The sequence below is a fragment of the Dermochelys coriacea genome, chromosome 2 (genome assembly GCF_009764565.3).
Source record: "Dermochelys coriacea isolate rDerCor1 chromosome 2, rDerCor1.pri.v4, whole genome shotgun sequence".
Classification (NCBI taxonomy): domain Eukaryota; kingdom Metazoa; phylum Chordata; order Testudines; family Dermochelyidae; genus Dermochelys; species Dermochelys coriacea.
The window spans coordinates 85,065,341-85,086,031 of record NC_050069.1 but is presented as its reverse complement, the minus strand read 5'-3'; the positions used below and the strand labels follow the sequence as shown (position 1 = coordinate 85,086,031).

Here is a 20,691-nt window from a genome sequence, read left to right as displayed (position 1 = left end):
AATGTTATAGTGCCATACAACACAGGAAAACTTACGTGGCCAAAACAGAACACTTTTCTAAGGGCTTCTGCTTTTCAAGGTCTTTACCATTTAGATGGTAATTCAGTGGATATCATTCCAAAGAGTACAGCAAAGAGAACATGAATGGAAATCCAAGGCAGTAACAGGAGCAGGTAAGACTGTATTCGTGAGTCTGAGACATCAACGATACCTGTATGGAATAATGACCTTGAAATTTGGGGGAATGATTCAAAATGTTATAATACAGACAACAAAAAAGATTCAGGAAGTGTTTTTTGACAAATAGATTTCTTACAAGGCATATTAATACAGAACTTTGAGTAATAATTTATTTAACCTACAATATAGAAATGTATTTCCCGCACCCCTCAGGAGCAATGCAAAGGCTTGGGGGAACTGGATAATGGAGGAGCTGAGGAAGAGGGAAGTAATTGCTGGGGAAGGAGCCTTGGGAGTGAACCTGAAGAGGCATTGGGTGTGGATGGGAGAAGCATGGAACAATTTTTTTGTGTGAATGGGGATGGAGGGGAAAAGGGATTGTTAGGGAGTTGGGGAGCCTTCCCATCAGACCCTGGCTGAACCTAGCCTCTCCCAATCAGTCAAGCACATCTGACCCTGTTCCCATGTGGCGCTGCGCCTCCATTCAGCCATGCATCCTCCCTGTCCCTATGTGGTCCTGCCCCTCCAGCCCCCGTCCCCATGTGTCCCTGCACCCCGACTCCCATTCATCCCCTGCTCCAGTCTCTCTCCACGAGCCCTTCTGAACCCCAGTCTATGCGACCCCCCCAGTAGCCCCGTGTGTCTCACTCAGTCTGTGCCCCCAAATTCTCTTGCCTCCTCATCTGGCCCCCCAGGCAGGGAGCTTTGAGGAACGCAACCTCTCCTTCTCCTCCTCCCTACTGTTCTGGCGCCACAGCAGCCCCTGGTTGGCGAAAGGCATAACTGCAACGCCTTTCTGACGAAATGTGTTTTCTGTGGAGAAAAAAAATCAGCTGAGCACATGAATTCTGCATGCGCACAATGGCACAGAACCCAGGAGTAATGTCAATCACTTCCTTTACCTTGGCAGCTATCTGTTACAGAGAGCTGACATTGGTGAGGAAATTCAACACCACCTTCAATGCACCATATGGTGCCGAAACCTGGGTCACGTACAGTAGACACTTCAAGATTTTTCAACGATACTATCAACGGTGCCTCCAGAAGATCTTCTGAATCAAGTGGGCTGACCAATGCATCAACATTAGTGTTCTTTCCTAAACCAAAACCTCCAGCATTGAAGCTATGGTCACCTACCAGCTACTCTGTTGGGCTGGTCATGTTCTTCGAACGCAAGAAAATCATCTCCCAAAGCAGGTCATGTTCTCACAATTGGACCATCGCCAAAAGACAAGGGGTGGGCAAAAAAAGCACTTCAAAGACATCCTCAGAGCCAACATGAAGAAGTGCAGTATTGACACAAACTCACGGGAAACCCAAGCCCTAGACCGACCAATATGGAAAAGGACCTTGTGACAAGGACCCCAGTATTTTGAGATCCAACAAAGACGACAGGAAATGAGAAAAGAGGAAAGAATGCCCTGCAGCCCGACTCCACAGTCCAGATCCATTGGAAAATGTCTGCCCCAATTGTGACAGGATCTGTGGATCCTGGGTCCATCTCATTAGCCACCTGTGAATCCACCAGTGATAACTGGCTATCATTTATGGAAGGCAGTCGTTAAGGATACAATTCTGTCATGGAGGTCACAGATTCTGTGACTTTCTGGGACTTCTCAGGCAGGGCTGGAGCAATTTTCAGTCACCTGGGCTGCTGAAGCTGTCAGCAGGGTTGCAGCTAGCCTGAGTTGGGTCAGCTCCCGCTAGGGCTGGAGCAGTGATGGGGCTGGAGCAGGTGCAAACCCCGGCAGAACTCTTTGTTTCCCCCTTGTCCCCCAGAATATTTTTAGTAAAAGTCAGGGATGGGTTGCATGCTTCTGTGAATTTTTGTTTATTACCCATGACCGGTGCCTGTCTTTTACTAAAAATACCCGTGACACAATCTTAAGGTTAATAATCCATCCTCAAACTCTAAGGGATCACCTAATGAATCCAGTCTGGGCTGGGGTGCACGTTACCAAAAACTCAAAGTGCTTGGCCACTGAAACACATGTCAGTGGACACTCTGTGTAAACATCCAATAACTCAGGGCCGTATGTTGTGCCCTGAAGGTCTTTCCTCCCATCACTGCAACATCAAAGTATTACACGTCCTGACAGGCAATGTAAACAGAAGTGTGCAATCATGAGCCTCTCCTTAGAGGTGAGGAAGCTGTAGCTGTGATACATAAAACATCATATCTATTCAGTTCTCCACCTAGCAAGAGAAGAAAACACACAGGCAGAGACTCGCTAAGCAGAAAGACACAAATCTGGCATGAGTAGTCTCTAAAACAAACTAACCAATGTCCTCTTCCAGAATGGGACCACCCAGATATCAACCTCTTCACTTCCAGAGCAAACACAAAATACCTCTTGTATTGTACCAGAGCCGGAAGAGTCTAGAAATCCCTATCAGATATGTTCCTTATGAGATGGTGTTCAAAGCTCTTGTGTGCCTTCCTTCAAAATATCTGTTTCTCAGAGTCTTCTTGGAAGATCAGATAGACAAAGCAAATCTCATCCTTGGACTATGTCTACACTACCGCTGTATCAATGCTCTGAAGATAGATGCACCAGGAATAGATTTAACGGGTCTAGTGAAGACCCACCAAATCAACCACAGATTGCTCTCCAGTTGACCTCAGTACTCCAATCCGAATGAGAAGAGTAAGGTAAGTCAATGAGAGATACTCTCCCATCAACCCAACACTGTGTAGACACTGCAGTAAGTTGACCTAAGCTACGTCAACGCCAACTACATTATTCAAGTAGCTGGAGTTGTGTAACTTGGGTCGACTTACTGTGGTAGTGTAGACATAGCCTTGTAGCCCCCTAAATCTGCACCAACATTGTTACTGTTTCCTAGAGCTGATCCTTATTGCCTCTCCCTCAAGATTATCAGCCTTAAAATGGTCAACTTACAACACAGAGGATAATATCCCAACCACTACTGACCACTCCTGATGACAAAATGCAGACAGTTCTAACCCAATCAAGGCAAAAATAGCATCCAAGATTGAAAATGTTGCCTAATAAAGATTTGATTCCATCTTAGTCTAAAATTTGCTGTAATTCTGGCCTGTCTTCTATATAAAGTGCTTAGACCTGTCTGCAGCCTCTTGAAGCACACCTAACATCCCCTCTGCTTACTATCAATGTGTTGAAGCAGACTTATATTTTTCAATCGAGTGTTGCTAGATTTTTTTTTAAGTCCTGATCAATACATTCACCCTCTACCAAGGAACTTTATGAAACCAATATATGCCTTTCCTTTGAACCTCTCAGGGAAATTTCCCTAGAGTGAGTCTTGTAAAGGCTGCTTTTCTAATTGCCATAGCCTCTCCTAGGAAAATAAGTCAACTACATACTTTAATGACTATGCCACTTTCTTTTGTGATCCACAAAGAAAAAGTGATCATGAGGCCCCACCCAAGTGTTATTCCTAAAGTGGTATTGGATTCGCACCTCAGCGGATATATGCCCCTCCCTGTCTTTCCCAGACCTATTCCCATCCTAGGCAGGTAATTTGCACAATTCAGATGATAAAAGAATTTTTTTTCTATTTAGAGAAGACAAATAGGCTCTTTGTAGCTTATGGGAAAGATGTCTGGGAGAAAATCAGAAAATCTTCAATGAAACGGTTTTTCCATCAGAAAAATGCCATATTGACACAATTGAAATTTTTCACAAAATCATATATGATCGTTCCGTTTGGGGGGAAATTTTGAGATTTTTTCTCTCTAAATGTCAGTGTTCTATTTTGACATTTTCAGAAGAAAAAGTTTCCATATTTTTTTACTTCAAAAATTTTATTTTCTATAAAAAAAAAATTGTCAGTGAATGAATGAATGAATTGTGAATGAAATGTTTCAAATTTATTGAAGGAAACATTCTGATTGAACCAAAACTTTTTTCTTGTTTTCATGTATGTAAAAATGTTTTAAACTTTGGCTTTTTATCCTAATTCAGAATGAATTTTTTTTCCCAAAGTCTCAATTTTTCGCAGGATGGGGAAGTCCGTTTTGTGACAGCTCTAGTCTGGGAAAACTTAGATCTAAATAGGGTCTTCCTCAGTAGAATATGAGGTGCACAGAACTATGTGGCATCTTCGCTAGACTGCCAATTCTTGCAGGCATAAGATCCCACTCAGAAGGCTGTATGGGCTTCAGAGCCCAAGATCCAGCCTGAGTCACAACTTCAAAGTGCTGTCTATCCAGCTATTTTCCCACTGGCCTGAGTCCGTCAACTGAGGCTTGGAGTCTCCAAAATACTGTGTAGACATACATGTCATGAGAATTTAACAGTTCAGGAGAAGGAACTGAGGCGGTTGTGGAGGAGCGCATTCCTTTATATAGATCTGGGCATTTGATGTATGATTCAACGTTTGGTTGTTCATGCACCTACCCAGCAGAGATGCCTTTTGAAAGAGGTTTCCATGTATTCGCTGTCAGGGCAACGATCAAAGAACAGCATTGGTAAATAACTTCTTTTGCTGTGTGGTTTGCATTTGCATGCATTATTCTGTTGTTTTGGTTAGTTAGTATTTTGTAGTTCATTAACTAATTAATTAACTGAATTAATAACTTCCTAGTTGCTGTAAATTGTACAGTTGATCATGAAACGTGTTGGCTGGCTGGTAAGCAATCAATGCATCTGTCATAATGGGACTCTAGAGTATTCACTTTTGTCAGATGTTGAAGCTTAAAATATAGTCAGATACAGCTTGTTTCCTTATGTTTGGTATCAGTTGTATATTTGTGTGAATGTGTTTAAAGTGTGCATTCTTGCCATTTTCATTATTTGGTGCACCACCTTGACTTCAGACTAAGTGAGTGGTTACCAGACAAAACTGATGAAAATCATGTTGATATAATTTGTTTTATGCACCATCCTTCAACTTCTGGAAAAATTCAAACAGCGTGCTCTATTTCTTGGGCAAGCCGTGGCCAATTCTCTATTCATAAGAGGCTAAATTCTTTGTAGTCTAGGTTGTTGCCGTTCTTTTTAAATCCTTTCATGACTGTAAATTTAATTTTCAGTTTTGTTTCTTTCATGAAATCAAATCAAGTCAACATTATGAGAAAGATCTAACAAGATGTCTTCCACGAATTTAGCTGAACGCCTGCTAGCAACTTTGATCTCTGCCTCCAGTACATACCAATAGTAGAAATTTGAGATGGAAAAGACATTTTGGGTCAGATAGCCTCTCATCCTACAAAATGTTTGTATTTAGTTTTAAATGTGCGAAACAGTGGCGCTTAGAACTCCTTCAAGACTGTTCCTCAGTAATAGATCTGAGAAAGGTCTTTACTGATGGTCCATCTGAAATTTTCCATTCTCAATTTCATCCAATTGCTTCTGCTTCTATTCCTATTCCTCCTTGATGTTTTACACCTTTCAAATATTTGTAGACTCTTATCACATCCCTCCTGTGTCATTGTTTAGCCAAGTGACATAGGGTATATTTTAGGGCAAGATCGTATGTTGCCGTACCACTGCTCACGCCTCACTCAAAGGACAGGTTTCAGAGTAGCAGGCGTGTTAGTCTGTATTCGCAAAAAGAAAAAGAGTACTTGTGGCTGTCTGTAAGCAAGGACTGGCCTCATCATCAAGGATCTACAACCTATCGACCCATTGCTCTCACAGATCTTGGGAGACAGGCCAGTCCTTGCTTACAGACAGCCCCCCAACCTGAAGCAAATACTCACCAGCAACCACACACCACACAACAGAACCACTAACCCAGGAACCTATCCTTGCAACAAAGCCCGTTGCCAACTCTGTCCACATATCTATTCATGGGACACCATCATAGGGCCTAATCACATCAACCACACTATCAGAGGCTCGTTCACCTGCACATTTACCAATGTGATATATGCCATCATGTGCCAGCAATGCCCCTCTGCCATGTACATTGGTCAAACTGGACAGTCTCTAAGTAAAAGAATAAATGGACACAAATCAGACGTCAAGAATTATAACATTCAAAAACCAGTCGGAGAACACTTCAATCTCTCTGGTCACTCGATTCCATTACTAAGAGTGGCTCTCCTTCAACAAAAAAGCTTCAAAAACAGACTCCAACGAGAGACTGCTGAATTGGAATTAATTTGCAAACTGGATACAATTAACTTAGGCTTGAATAGAGACTGGGAATGGATGAGTCATTACACAAAGTAAAACTATTTCCCCATGTTATTTCTCCCCCCACCCCACCCCCCACTGTTCCTCAGATATTCTTGTTAAATGCTGGAAATAGCCTACCTTGCTTGTCACCATGAAAGGTTTTCCTCCTTTCTCCCCCCTGCTGCTGGTGATGGCTTATCTTAAGTGATCACTCTCCTTACAGTGTGTATGATAAACCCATTGTTTCATGTTCTCTGTGTGTGTATATCAATCTCCCCTCTGTATTTTCCACCAAATGCATCCGATGAAGTGAGCTGTAGCTCACGGAAGCTTATGCTCTAATAAATTTGATAGTCTTTAAGGTGCCACAAGTACTCAAAGGACAGACACATTAACAGTCCCCATGCTTGGAATAACTGGCTAGAAAGGCTTGGAGGAGCAAATTTCAAATGGATTGATGCAGTAAGCTCACTTCTCTTATGAAAAATCTTATTCGGCACTCCCCCAAGGGTGATGCAGCTGTGCGTCATCCTCAACACCGGTCTCCCTTCCTGCTTTTTATGGCTGGGAGGTAACGTGTGTTTTAGTACTGGGTGGAATTATGCTATAATGAGGAGCTTTTTTTTTTAAAGCATAATGGAATGAAAATTTTTTGTCCCCTCTGGAATTGGCCTCTTGTTCAGTTAATCCCATGCACAGATCTTGATATTTAGCTCCAGAAAGTGGAGAATCCATGGTGTAATGTCTGGAGATGCTCTGCCATAAAACTAGTTTAATTTATAAAAATCTAAGTTAAAAACTTAAATATGATAATGGCTTTTGAATCTATTGTATGTTCCTTCTTTAAAATATATTTTTAAAAAGCAGCTCTTTTGAGTTTTATCATTCTCGATGTCTTGTGTATAGTAAGCCCTGTATATGGTCTGACTGAAAGTACCACTCTTGATTCTTTAATGAACTGCTGTAATCTTGTTTGTATTTTTTTTATAACTCAACTCGCCTTATCTGAGGATTCTCTTTATGTAAATTCCCTCTAAATGAAAAGAAGTTAGCCAGTCTATTAATAAGTTAGCTTTTGCTGCTTGACAGGATCTAGTATGCAGAGAACATTTTGTTTGTTTTCAAAGCAAAATTGATTAGCTGCTGTCATAGACTGCTTTTTAAAAAATTAATCTTAGTGGTATTGCTATATGATATGCCTCTTTTTTTCTTTTCATAAGGTGGTGTAACTGTTTTTGTGGCCTTATATGATTATGAAGCTAGAACTACAGATGATCTTTCATTTAAGAAGGGTGAACGGTTCCAGATAATAAACAATACGTAAGTATTTTCTGTCAGAGACTTCTATAATTAATTTTACTTTGGAAATAAATACCTTCAAGATACCGTTAAGATTTTTCAACGAAGAGTAGACAGGTTTTCACCTGATTTACAAAGCTCCATAAATATGGGCTTAAGAGGACTACATTAACATGCTAATTAGAGCTGGGTAAATAATTTGATTTTTTTTCCCCCAATTTGACCATTGAACCAAAATTCAGAGAAAAATACTTGGTTTAATTCTGAAAATAATTTGAATTTGTCAGTAAACTGGAAAAGCCCAATTTGTCATCCAAAAATGGGGGGGGGAATTCTGACCTTTTAGTTCAGTGTTTGCGACACTTGCCTGGAAGTGGGAGACCCAAGTTTGAATCTCAACTCTGGAGCAAGGATTCAGCTCTCCCACTCCCAGGTGAGCATCCTAGCCAATGAGCTATAGGATTTTCTGAGGTGGGCTGCTCTCAACCACTTCTGTTGAACTTGTTCCACTTTGTGTAATACTTAAATATTTATTGGGCCAAAGAGGGGGAAAAAATCTATAGCTTGGTGATTAAGGCACTCGCTTGGGAGATATGGATTCAGATCCCTCCTTTGAATCACAGGGTTGCCAATCTTGGTTGGACGTATTCCTGCAGGTTTTATTACATGACATAATATTCAATTAAAGATTAATTTTTAATTCCTGGAGACTCCAAGACAATCCTGGAGGGTTAGCAATCCTAGAACTACATGTGGCAATATGCTGAATTCATATAATTCTCTAATCTAAAATTTGTACACAATTTTATTTACTTTGTCCCTTCCTTGTAGCTCAGTGTGTATGTAAAGGCAGCCTGCTGTGACTTACTGTGGTAGCTAAATAACAGTACTCAGAGATCTGGATTCAACAGAAAAAGACTAGAGAACTGGTTCCATTCTCAACGCAGTCGCCGATTTGGTTTGTGACCTTGGGCAAATCACTTAAACTCTTTGGATGAAGTCCTGTCCTCACACAAGTCAACGGGGAGCTTTTGCTATTGACTTGAGTAATTGGGGTTTTGTTCCTTGTCTAAAAACTGGGAATTAAAGGATGGAGAAAGCACTCTGAGATGCTCTAAATTGCCATAAAGTGTGCTAGCACTGGTACATCTCTTAATTTGCTTATCTATGGTTGACAATTTTCTACATTATAAATGCATTCATCACTTTTTTCTTTGTGTTTTTTTAATCCTGCTCATCATGAGGTGCCATTTTTTCCAAATTGTCAACAATGGCAAATATTTGTCTGAAATATATGAAAGTGATTAGAAGGCACTTCTAAAAAACCTACCTAAAAATTAAACTTTGCAATATATAACTGGAACGCCAATATCTTTGCTTAATAATCATATAACAAAGCAGTCTATTACTCTACACCTTGTATGTCAGTAAATGCCTTTCTCTTGTATATATTTTTGTTTTAAAATATGAAATGAAATTAAGATGTACACATACAGCTTATGATGAAGTGAAAAATTTACTTGCAGGTACTGCATTCTAGTTGGGATGATTGTCCTCTAAATTTAATTTTGCACTGGCTAAAATTTGATCTGAGTTGAATATTTGTGGATGATAATACATCACTCTAACAGTTTATGCAATTTAGAGATAATTGCTATTGCATTTCAGGGAAGGAGACTGGTGGGAAGCAAGATCCATTGCTACAGGAAAGACTGGCTACATCCCGAGCAATTATGTAGCTCCTGCAGACTCCATTCAGGCAGAAGAGTAAGACATTATTCAGTCTTTTGTCAGTCACTTTTGCCCATAATTTACTACCAAAGAATTATACGTAGGAACTAATTTACTACAGTGCCATATAAGTACCAAGATAACATTTAATTCGGTAAAGTATGAATATGATACTTCTCACTAATTAATGGATGGGAATACTACTTAAATAGTAACAAGTATAGATATGTGACTTACTTTTTAGTGGAATACATTAATAGGTAGGTGTGTGTGTGTGTGTGTGTGTGTGTGTGTGTGTGTGTGTGTTTAAAAACCTGAGTATGCCTTAGTGTGAAGATAACTGAATTGGTATACATACCCTTCAATGTGTGGTTGCTTATATCTAACAGCCATCTGTTTCTCAATCAAGATATGCGCATTTTGGAATGCACTTGATAAAATGTTGTTTGTTAACTGGGTGGGCAAACCCCAGCAGGCTCCATCACCCTGATAGTCAGTGAACTCAAAGTTCTAAGCAAACCTTTTACACGGATGGCATTCCAAAGTTGTTCAGGGTTTAAAGCCATTGATTCCTCCAAATCTCTGGGACAGATCTGTGTGAGGGTACAGATAATTGCTCAGCAACCCCAAAGATCAGTGAGAATTGAGGCAACATTACCATTTTTACTGCCAGCACTTCTTACAACTGAGTACAGATACAGCCCATAATCTTTAATGTAGTAGTTAAGGAATCACCTGGAGTTTCTTTAGGGATTCTGAGATGTCTCAGGTAGAGTTTGTTTGCTAAGGTGGTGGGTACCTAATTATTGCATTAAGACTTATAGAGCTCTGCTGCCTTTGCCTCCACAATGCTAGCAGTGGGAGTGTTTCCCAGCTTCCATTGCCCTGTTATGTGGTCAGGACTCTTCCAGTCCTTTTCTTCACACATCTCACTGCACTTCTGGGAAAGTAGCCCAATTCCCAACTTGCTTCCTGAATCTCAATCTGAGACTTCAGTATATCACTACCGCTTCTGCTGCCACTACCTGGCCCTTTAATATTGAATAGCAACTGAACCAGAGAGAGACAACCATTTGTTCTTAAAAATTAAATCTTTCAGCTGCTTACAAAATGCTGCTATATATAGCAAAAAAAAGTAATATTTAAAATTCCTAATTGAAGTTTATCATAATTACTATGGCTGCAATGCTGCACCTGCGATGGCCGAGCAGTAGCATCAATGGAGATGCTAGTGCTGTACTATCCAAGGTTCGGGGATTGTTTCTAGAAGTGAGATATTGCCCAAAGAGTTACTCTTGGGGGAACTCTGCATCACTGGGCATGTACAGAATTCATGGCCCCAGTAGATTTCTTTGCTTCCCCGCAGAAAAATTATTTCTGATGGGGAAGCAAAAGGAAGCTGCAAGAGCGGTCATGTGCCCTTCTCTAGCAGTTCAGGAAGATCAGTTTGAGTGCCCAGAACAGCCAGTAGAGATATAAATAACTGCCAGGGCAATGGGGCTGGGTAGTTAGAGATGCACTTTGTCCCTCTTGCTCACTATTGCAGCATGTTCAGTGTGGAGGGGCAAGGCTTTGGGGTGTTTCTGAGGAGGTAGGCTTGGGGAAGGCTCTGTCCCCTCAGACAGAGTAGAACGTAGCAGCCTGCCTGCTTAGTGAATTGTTCCCATTGTTCATAGTGAATTCCCCCAGGAGTATAAAACAGGTGTAAAAATGTCCTTCACAATAGGGCTCCTTTACACCACTCTGGCAGTGTAAAGGAGCCTTAACATTTTTACACCACTCTGACCTCCTTGCCCAGTCTCTGAGGAAGATCAGAGGAAGGTGTTAGGTTTGATCCTGGGTTTTATGTTCTGTTAACACATCAGGGGAACCTACAGCTTACAGAGGGAGGTTTCTTTTTGTATATTAATATATACAAATTATGGAACAAATTATTTAATCAATTTGTGAGCACCTATAGATAATGGGGTTGTAAGGAATAGCCAGCCATGGATTTGTCAAGAATAAATCATGCCAGACCAACTTAATTTCCTTCTTAGACAGGGTTACTGTCCTAGTGGATAGGAGGAAGCAGTAGATGTGCTACGACTTGATTTTAATAAGGCTTTTGTCACGGTTCCACATTACATTTCTAATAAGCAAACTAGTGACATGGTCTAGATGAAATTACTATAAGGTAGGTACAGAGCTGGTTGAAAGACCATATGAAAAGAGTAATCATCAATGGTTCACTGTCAAACTGGGAGGGTGTATCTAGTAGGGTCCTGCAGGGGTCAGTCCTAGGTCCAGTGCTATTCATATTTTCATTAGTTACTTGTGGAGAATATGCTTTTAAAATTTGTGGATCACACCAAGCCGGGAGGGGTTGCAAGCGTTTTGGAGGATAGGATTAGAATTCAAAATGACCTTGACAAATTGGAGTTGGTCAGAAAGCAACAAGATGAGTTTCAATAAAGACAAGTGCAAAGTATTTCACTTAGACGGCAAAATCAAATGCACAACTACAAAAAGGGGAATAAGTGGCTCGGGAGGTAGTAATGCTAATAAGGATATATGGGTTATAGTTGATCACAAATTGAATGAGTCAACAATGTGATGCATTTGTGTAAAAACCTAATATTACTCTGAGGTATATTAACAGGATTGTCATATGTAAGACACAGGAGTTACCGTATATACTCGTTCATTAGCCCGTTCATTTATAAGCCGACCCCGCAAGATGGATAGGAAAAAATAGTAAAAATTGTATGACCCTTTCATAAGTCGACCCTATATTTCAGGGGATGGCAAACCATCAGGGTAAGCCGCTGGCGGGTCGGGACGTTTTGTTTACCTGGAGCATCTAGGCATGGAGCCCCTCAGTTCCTTGTGGCCGCGGTTCGCCATTCCCAGCCAATGGGAGCTGCAGGAAGTGCACGGCCACAAGGAACTGAGGGGCTCCATGCCTGCAGACGCTCCTGGTAGACAAAATGACAATGTATTAGATACTCAATTCAATGATTTCATAGAGTTTTTAAAATCAAATTTTGGTATAGACCCATTTATAAGCCGACCCCCGCTCTTTGATGCATCATTTTTTTTTACCAAAAATATTTGGCTTATGAACGAGTATATACGGTAATTATCCCTCTCTACTCAGCACTGGTGAGGCCTCGGCTGGAGAACGGTGTCCAGTTCTGGGTGCCACACTTCAGGAAAAATGTGAATAAACGAGAGAATCCAGTGGAGAGCACCAAAAATGATTAAGCTTTAGGAAACCTGACCAGTTGTTCTCCCTGTCCACTGAAAGTAGGACAAAAAGTAATGGACTTAATCTGAAGCAAGAGAGTTTTAAGTTAGATATTAGAAAAAACTTTCAAACTATAAGGTAGATAAGATCTGAAATAGGCACCGAAGGGACATTGTGAAACCTTCATCACTGGAGGTTTTTAAGAATAGGTGGGGCAAACACCTATCAGGGATGGTGTAGGTTTACTTGGTCCTGCCTCAGTGCAGGGGGCTGGACTTGATGATTTCTCGAGGTCCCTTCCAGCCCCTATATTTCTATGATTCAATGAAATGAATAGAAAAATATGCTAGCACAATGCCCGTTAATGTAGAAGTCAGAATTTCTTTCCAGTGAATGGAAGCTCAGTCCAGAGATTTTGCTGTTCAGAGTGAAGTAGGATACTTTAATCCCTGCTGTTCCTTATCAGTAGTCCAACAGATAGTAGTGGTATAGATTTGTGAGAACTATATTTAGATGAATATTAGTGTTTGGGAGTTTGCATTATGAGCAGAAACGCTTTAGTGTTTGGCCTTCTGTTATAAATCACCACGTGAATAATGATGATGAAGCAGCATTGCATCTGTATCTCAAGACCTTGCTGCCTATTTAGGTGTAAGGGCCTATGAAAGGCCCCTAAGATTTGAAAAAAAATTAAGTGAAATTTATACAAACAGAATTTATAGTGCTATTTTATGCAGATTATTACCACAGTATCGTCACAAACCTTATCAAATATTTTCTTTAACTTCTTCTAGATGGTATTTTGGTAAGATGGGCAGGAAAGATGCAGAGAGATTACTTTTAAATCCTGGGAACCAACGTGGTATTTTCTTAGTACGAGAGAGTGAAACCACTAAAGGTATTTTTTTTAAGCTTACTTCCTCTCTAGGGCAAAAGTTAATTGTTTCATATGTGTACACTTTTTTTTTTTGTAAGAAACAACATTTTAACTGTTTCTTCTAGGTGCTTATTCCCTTTCTATACGTGACTGGGATGAGGTCAGAGGCGATAATGTGAAACACTACAAAATCAGAAAACTTGACAGTGGTGGATACTATATTACAACCAGAGCACAATTTGAATCTCTACAGAAGTTGGTTAAACACTATACAGGTAGCCTCAAGTCCCTACAGTCCAATATTAGTTTGATGGTTTTTACAAGAAAAGAAATTTGAGTATATGGTACGTGGGTATGTTTACATTGCAATGGGCTCACTCAGGCGTGAGCCCAAACCCCCCTTTTGTCTACACACTCATCTCTCAGGCTCGGACCTAGGAATCAAGCAGGGACCAAAGCCCTATTAGCCCTATTACTTTGCAATGTAAACACGGCGCACGTGCGCACACACACACATCACCTCGGGATCCTGGGAGTCTGACAAAAGTATCCCATGGGACAACTTCCATTGTCCTCTGTATCCCAAAAATCCCCTGTTGACTCTAGGGAAATGGAAGCAGCCCCCCCTTGGTGTAGTGCAGCAGCTCCATGAGTCAGCGTTTAACCTGTCTGTTGTCTTCTGAACACTGAGCTACAGACATACCATCAGAGAGCCTTCTGTGTTCGCAGTGGAGACAGATCAGAACAAGCCTTTTGCAAAGTGCACTGCTTCGTGGTCCTGGGTGCACAGCCAGATTTTGGCGCATCTCTAGAGCGAGGCGAGCAAAAGAGTGGATTTTAGTAAGAGTACCAGAAATGACTACACATACCAGCAAATAACAAAGAAGCTGGCAGCATTGCAAATTAACCAGAGTGGATTAAGTGGCTCAAGACTGAGTACATGAAAACAGGAACCAGAACTGTACCTTGGACAACTTGCCAACATCGTGCCTGTTTTATATGGATGCTGGGCACTGCCCTGAACATGGAGCCAACAGTAGCGCACCCATAACGTGGTCAGCCAGAATGATGCCCTTCTAGCCCCAGAATCCAGCATTAGGACTGATAGGTGCCAGCAGCAGGTGCTGAGTGAGGACAGTGAAGTGACTCTTACTGAAACTGTCTCAGAGGAGGTTTTGCAGTAGGAGAAGCAGCAGCACATCCTGGGGCCATACTCAAAGGAGCTGTTTGATTTCTTCCCCCCACTGCGGAGCCTGCAGCAGACATGGAAGGGACAGAAGCTGCCCCTGGGCCTGGTAAGTTTCTGGCTCCATTTTAATGTTGTATTACTATAGGGATAGGAGGGATTTCCGTTCTATGAACCAGTGCAATAGTTATTAAAAGACCCAGCTAGTAGTGTATATCTGCTAATGGCAGATTTTATGCCACCAGTGGCTTGGCTGCACCCTTTCCTACCTTCCATGTGGAGTTCAAAATGGTATCTAAACAGTAAAAACACCTTAAAAGTGAATTTTTACTAGGGCATTTCTGTTTCTTAAAAGTAACTTTACATTGCCAGGCCTATAAGTATGTGGCTCTGTAACCGCTCAACAGTGTAATGACTCGCCTGAAAACAGTGATCTGGATGGGTGGGTGGAGCCGGGGTGAGAGGGAGTGAATGTGTTCCATTTACAAATCTAGTCCATTTCAGTTAAAGGTAGTCTATGCAGTCCATAGGTGAAAAAATCATTTGCTCCAAATTCAAGTGGGGTTTGAAATTTGTCCAGAAATGGGGGCGGGGGAGAGACAAGGAGGATGGCTGTGGAGTTCTATGTATTTCCATACTGGCTAAGCCATATGAAAGCTAATACATCATCCTTTTGAGTCCCCTTTATGAATTCTGACCCAATCCCAGATGCTGATAGCTGCAAACTTTTCCTGAAGCAGGAACTCCAGTCGCATTTTGGAGAAGGGCATATTTTTCATGGACACCCCAGTAGCTGACCGGTCCACTTCATTCATAGATGAGCTGTTCAGTCACTACACATTTGAAAACTTAGGTTGCATACACTGCGGGTGTCCCAAGAGTTACCACAGCAACTGTTATCTTCCAAAATGTGGAAGTCCTGAAATAATAGAAAAAGCTTTTGTAGCATGGCTGTTGATGGCACCCCCCCCCCCAACCCAAGTAGTTCTGCAATTTTTAGAAAACAAAAAACAGCTTTGAATTTTTAACTTATCATTGCCTCTGCACTTATTTTGCTGAGATTAATCAGGCTGGATCCAGGGAACTTCTGTGGTCTGAAGCATTTCTCTTACAATATATTAAAGTTCAGTTTGGAAAAGTAAAGTTTTGTCCTTGAATTTCCACAATTTCTATGCTCCTGCAGTGAGCTATTGAGACAATAGCCCTCTGTGTCTTGTCCTATTCCAGGCCCCTTGACCTCTACTAGCTCTGGTACCTCCACAGCTCATCCACACTGCAGCAGATGCCCGGGTCAGCATATCATCATGGACCATTCCAAGAGGAAGCATTTCCATGATGAATTTGCTGTTGAAGTTCTGGACAGGGCCAGCAAGCAGGTCCAGGACCATAAACAGAGAGGAACTTATGGCTAGAGGAGAGGCATGGTAAGAGGAAACGGTCTGGCTGGCTGCACAGCTTGAGGGCAGGGTTTCAGTGAGAGAGCAGGCGCTTGCCTCGCAGTTCCTGGAACAAGAATGGCAGATAAGGATGGAGGACAGACTTCAGCAGAAATAAATGTTTGAGCAGCTGATATCACTAATGGTCACGAGTAGTGGCTCCTGCTGCATCACCAACGCCACAGCCTGAGTCCCCCTGTGATGCAGTCCAGAAACAGCTTGGAAAACTCCATGGCTGGGTTCCCCCTGCAGTTGGGCCTCATGAACGGTGGTTATGCAGGTTTATTTTACCCCATGCAGTCCTCCATATTGGACCCCTCCCATATGGATGCCTCCACCCCTACTGCCAAGTGCACTGCAAACAAGGAAAAAAGAATGTGGGGGGGCAGAGAACATGCCACAGTAAGGGGCTTCTGTCTTGTACGTGGTTTCACTGTTTGCACTTGTTCATGCACTTTGTGTGTTTTGCTTTTTCTTAAAGGTTCTGTTACTGATGTTTGGCTTGGTAATGGCAGTTGGCTGCCTGGCAATGGGTGAATGTTTGTACTTTTCTAATACATGTTTATAAATAAAGTTTTTATTTAATCAAGAAAGTGTATTGCTATCACTGCATCACATCATACAATGTGTATTTAAAATAATAAAGTTAAACACATGATCGGAGCAATTAGGAATAAGTTTGCAAACACCATTCCTAAATATGGTTATCTACATAAATCTACATTTCAAACACTTCCTTGCATCAGTCCATACTGTGAATCAGCCCCTGGCCCCCCATTTCATAAATGGTCATGTAATTCATAAATACACTGCATGGCAATCAAACCCCCACCACTCCCCAAGTACTGAAACCTCTCAGAATCAATGACCTGCATCCCCACCCCTGCACAAGCACATTCAGAAAGGTACTGTTCCCCCTCTTCCATTGTGTCATGTAAGTTCATAACGTGAGAGCACAAACCATCCGCAAATTCTGTAGCCTGGGTGTATCGAGCTTCAGCTGTGGTAGGTGCACTTTCTGGCTGAATGCCAATTCAGTGGCCCCTTACTGTCATAGTCCATTTAGGGGAAAATGGCTCACCTCTGGTTTCACAAAGATTGTGAAGAGCACATCGCAGTAATTTGGACAATACTGATGACCCTGACAACCAAATGGGTCGGTAGACAGACATCTCCACAGGATTTTCTAAATGAACATTCCACAACTATTCTACACCTGCTGACCATCTTTTGCCAGGGCCTCTGAAATCAGAGTATGGTTTCATAAGTCAAGGCAAAACGGGGCATGGCAGGGTTCCCCAGAATAATGGTAGGGACAATAAGTCAATTTATGATCATGTCATTTGATGGGAAGTGTCCCAGCCTGTCCATAAATAGACTCTTGATGGGCAAAAAACCCTGGCATCATGAACTTCCCAATGCAACTCTTGTTGACATTCATAAATCATCTTCTGTGGTCCATGAGGGCATGCATAACAATGGAGTAGAACCCTTTGCGGTTTATGTACTCCTGTTTTTTGAGGAGGGCAAACTATAAGTCCCATCAGTGGTTCCGGTGCACTTTGGAAACCCCATTCTCTCAAAGTCAGCAATTATCAGGATTATCTTTTATGCCCACATGGGGTAAACCACACGTCTGATTGCCTCAGAAACTTCCACTATCACTTTACCCACAATCGACTTTCCGACACCAAACTGGTTGGCAACAGACCTGTCTTTATGCTGGAGGGTCAGGACAACCTCCTTACGAACTCCAGAAATGTAGCCGCCTTCATGAGAAAGTTTGGGACCCACAGCTGGTCATCTCAGGTCTGCATGATGATGTGATCCTACCTGTCCGTGCTTATGGCCCTGCACAAGAAGCGTCAATTTGTGTAGGGGCCATCAGTGGCTATACCGAGTGTACTGAGCAGCATCAGACAGTGGAAGTCCACAATGCCTGGGTAGACCTCCACCTGCTCTATCCTAAGCCCTGTCAGGTGCCTTTGGTGGTTCGAAAAACACTCAAATGTCCACCAGTGCCTCATGGATGCTCTACCTGTTTCCTGACACAGGAGTGAAAGTGCAAGCCAGAGAAGTTCTTCAAAAGGTGCCGTCTCCATGTTGCTGGCTTTGGTAGTTGGGAGTGCATAGACAGTCTTCTCAGTAGCCTGTGTTGTTGAGCTGTTCAAACTTCCTAACATGCAGGGTTCTAACATGCAGGGTGGGCAATAAAGTTTTCCCACAGTGCTAGCCACGTTTTGTGAGAGCGCCAGGGACTCTGGGATATGGCCAATTTGATTTGGGTTTACACGCTGCAGCGAAGAGTCTTAACGGATTAAGAATCAGTGTGGATGCTGAAGCCCAGAGTTCTCTAACATGGGTCAGCTGATTCAAGTCCCACCAATCCTGGGCTTACATTGCAATGTAGACATACCCTATGTGTCTGGTGATATTTTTGGAAAGTGTGATGATTTTTTTTATTATTATTATAATAAAGCTCTTTTTAGCAATGGCCAAAAAAAAATGCAACATAACTTTGTTAGACATTCTTTGTATTTTATTTTCTTTTATCATAATCTTTCACATATTATTTAACTTAAATGATTTCATTTTCCAATTATCCAGAGCATGCTGATGGCCTGTGTCATAAACTAACAACTGTGTGTCCAACTGTGAAACCCCAGACCCAGGGACTATCAAAAGATGCCTGGGAAATTCCTAGAGAGTCTTTGCGGCTAGAAGTTAAGCTGGGCCAAGGATGCTTTGGGGAAGTATGGATGGGTAAGAGTATGATATTTGCACCTATCCTGTTGGAATTATTTGTTTTTACCTAAAATATCATAGTCTGGAAAGATAATCTGATGAAGAATTGAAGGCAAAATTACTAATAGCAGTGATTATGTGTCAAGGAAAATGCTTTCAATGCAAAATCCCCTGTAATTTTTGGATATGAATTCACACCATGAATTATGAGCTTTAGCCAGTAGCAAGGACTCTGGGATTAGCGAGTATGAAGCAGTCCAGCCACCATAAAGGAAGAGTGAGGAGGTAATGGCAATCACAGGTATGCTAGGAGGAGAAAAGATGGCAACAAGAAGTAATAAATGGAGGAGACGACCCCAACAAGCATGAGGGGAATCAGAATAAAGCTCATTTGAAAAATGAGCTTTAATAATTCCATCTCAGTTGTTCACATGACTACACAAAGAATTTTGTTTTGTAACTTACTAGAGCTCCATAATTAAATTATGCCCTCATTATATGTATTTGGTACTTCTGTATATTTATATAAAGTAAAGTTCAAAGCTAATTTTCAGTATAGTTCTTACTGCTTTATCCCCTTTTAAAAAAAATTGAAACAAAGAATAAAAGCAGTTTCAGTTGAAAACCTCTTAGAAGCGTAGCTGAGGCAGTAAAATGTACTTTTTTCTCTAGGAACGTGGAATGGAACCACAAAAGTAGCAATCAAAACACTAAAACCTGGTACAATGATGCCAGAAGCTTTCCTGCAGGAGGCTCAGATCATGAAGAAATTACGACATGATAAACTTGTTCCACTATATGCTGTTGTTTCTGAGGAGCCAATCTTCATAGTCACTGAATTTATGACAAAAGGTATGTGATATTAACTGGAAGGCACTAAGTTTAAAAGCTAATAAAAGTCCCAGTAACCAAAAAAGATACATTTTGAATCATGTTGAATATTGATATGTGTAAACCTAGCCCAGCATGTGAATTTGTGATTAGATTTTAACATATGATAGGTTCTGAAATCAATCTTTGTTGGATCTGATTTTTTGTATTCTTAATTTTGTGCTACCATGATTTGTTCAAATCTGCTATAACCTGTTTCTTTACTGAACTCACCCAGATGAGTTTTACAAAGGATCCAGATTTTTAGTTGCTAGGATCTAACTGGTGGAGATGCCTGTTAGTGGCAGAAGTCTTTGTAATCAACCCATTGAATCAATAAAACTTGTTGAAATTAAAAGAAACACTGTTAAGGCTAGTAGGTCAAAAGTTTGATCTACTTGCAATAGTTCTGCAAACTAAAACTGTAAACTAAAATTGTTTGCTGTGCTCTTTCCTCGTCTTTTTTTCCCCCAATCTACCTTTCGCCCCAAAAAGAGAGAAGTTTTAGGGTTCAGGATGTGTGTAATAGGCTTTAAATGTTTACTTCCAGTATTAAACAATCTTTAAAAAGAACAGGTCCCAAATCAAATACTTTAATTTTTGAAGAATTTGATCTCTTGTGCTTATCTTGGAGAGAGTTGTGGCAATGTTAGGAGGATAGAAATCAGATTGAAGTCAGAAACTGAAATTATAAAATTTACAAATTTATATCAAAGCGCATATAGCATATAAAATATTTTTAAAGCTTTGGATCAGGCCAAATAGGGTGGAGAGGAACTGAAGATTTCAAACTTTAAAAATAAAAACAAAATGGAAATGAATGAAATGAAGCAGTCTCTCTGATGGCAGATCTTAAAACAGCCTTGTGAATCAGGTTTCACGGTTTAGAATAAGCCATTTATGTATTTATTTACTTGCATGAGATGGAATGGTACAAAGCAAAAATTAAAACTTGAATTGGAAAATTGCCAAAACAAAGTAGGATTACTAAAGAATTACAAAAATCAACTGTACAGTTGTCGATATTA

At 41.1% G+C, this 20,691-nt stretch overlaps 1 protein-coding gene across 1 annotated transcript in view; it reads left to right on the top strand.

The window, feature by feature from the left end:
* YES1 (YES proto-oncogene 1, Src family tyrosine kinase) overlaps positions 1 to 20,691 on the top strand; it is a 67,327-nt gene that overhangs the window by 34,690 nt on the left and 11,946 nt on the right. The window contains exons 3-8 of the mRNA XM_038390361.2: positions 7,511 to 7,610; positions 9,258 to 9,356; positions 13,344 to 13,447; positions 13,552 to 13,701; positions 18,656 to 18,811; positions 19,466 to 19,645. Of these exons, the coding sequence (XP_038246289.1) occupies positions 7,511 to 7,610; positions 9,258 to 9,356; positions 13,344 to 13,447; positions 13,552 to 13,701; positions 18,656 to 18,811; positions 19,466 to 19,645 (789 nt within the window). The remainder of the gene's footprint in view (positions 1 to 7,510; positions 7,611 to 9,257; positions 9,357 to 13,343; positions 13,448 to 13,551; positions 13,702 to 18,655; positions 18,812 to 19,465; positions 19,646 to 20,691) is intronic.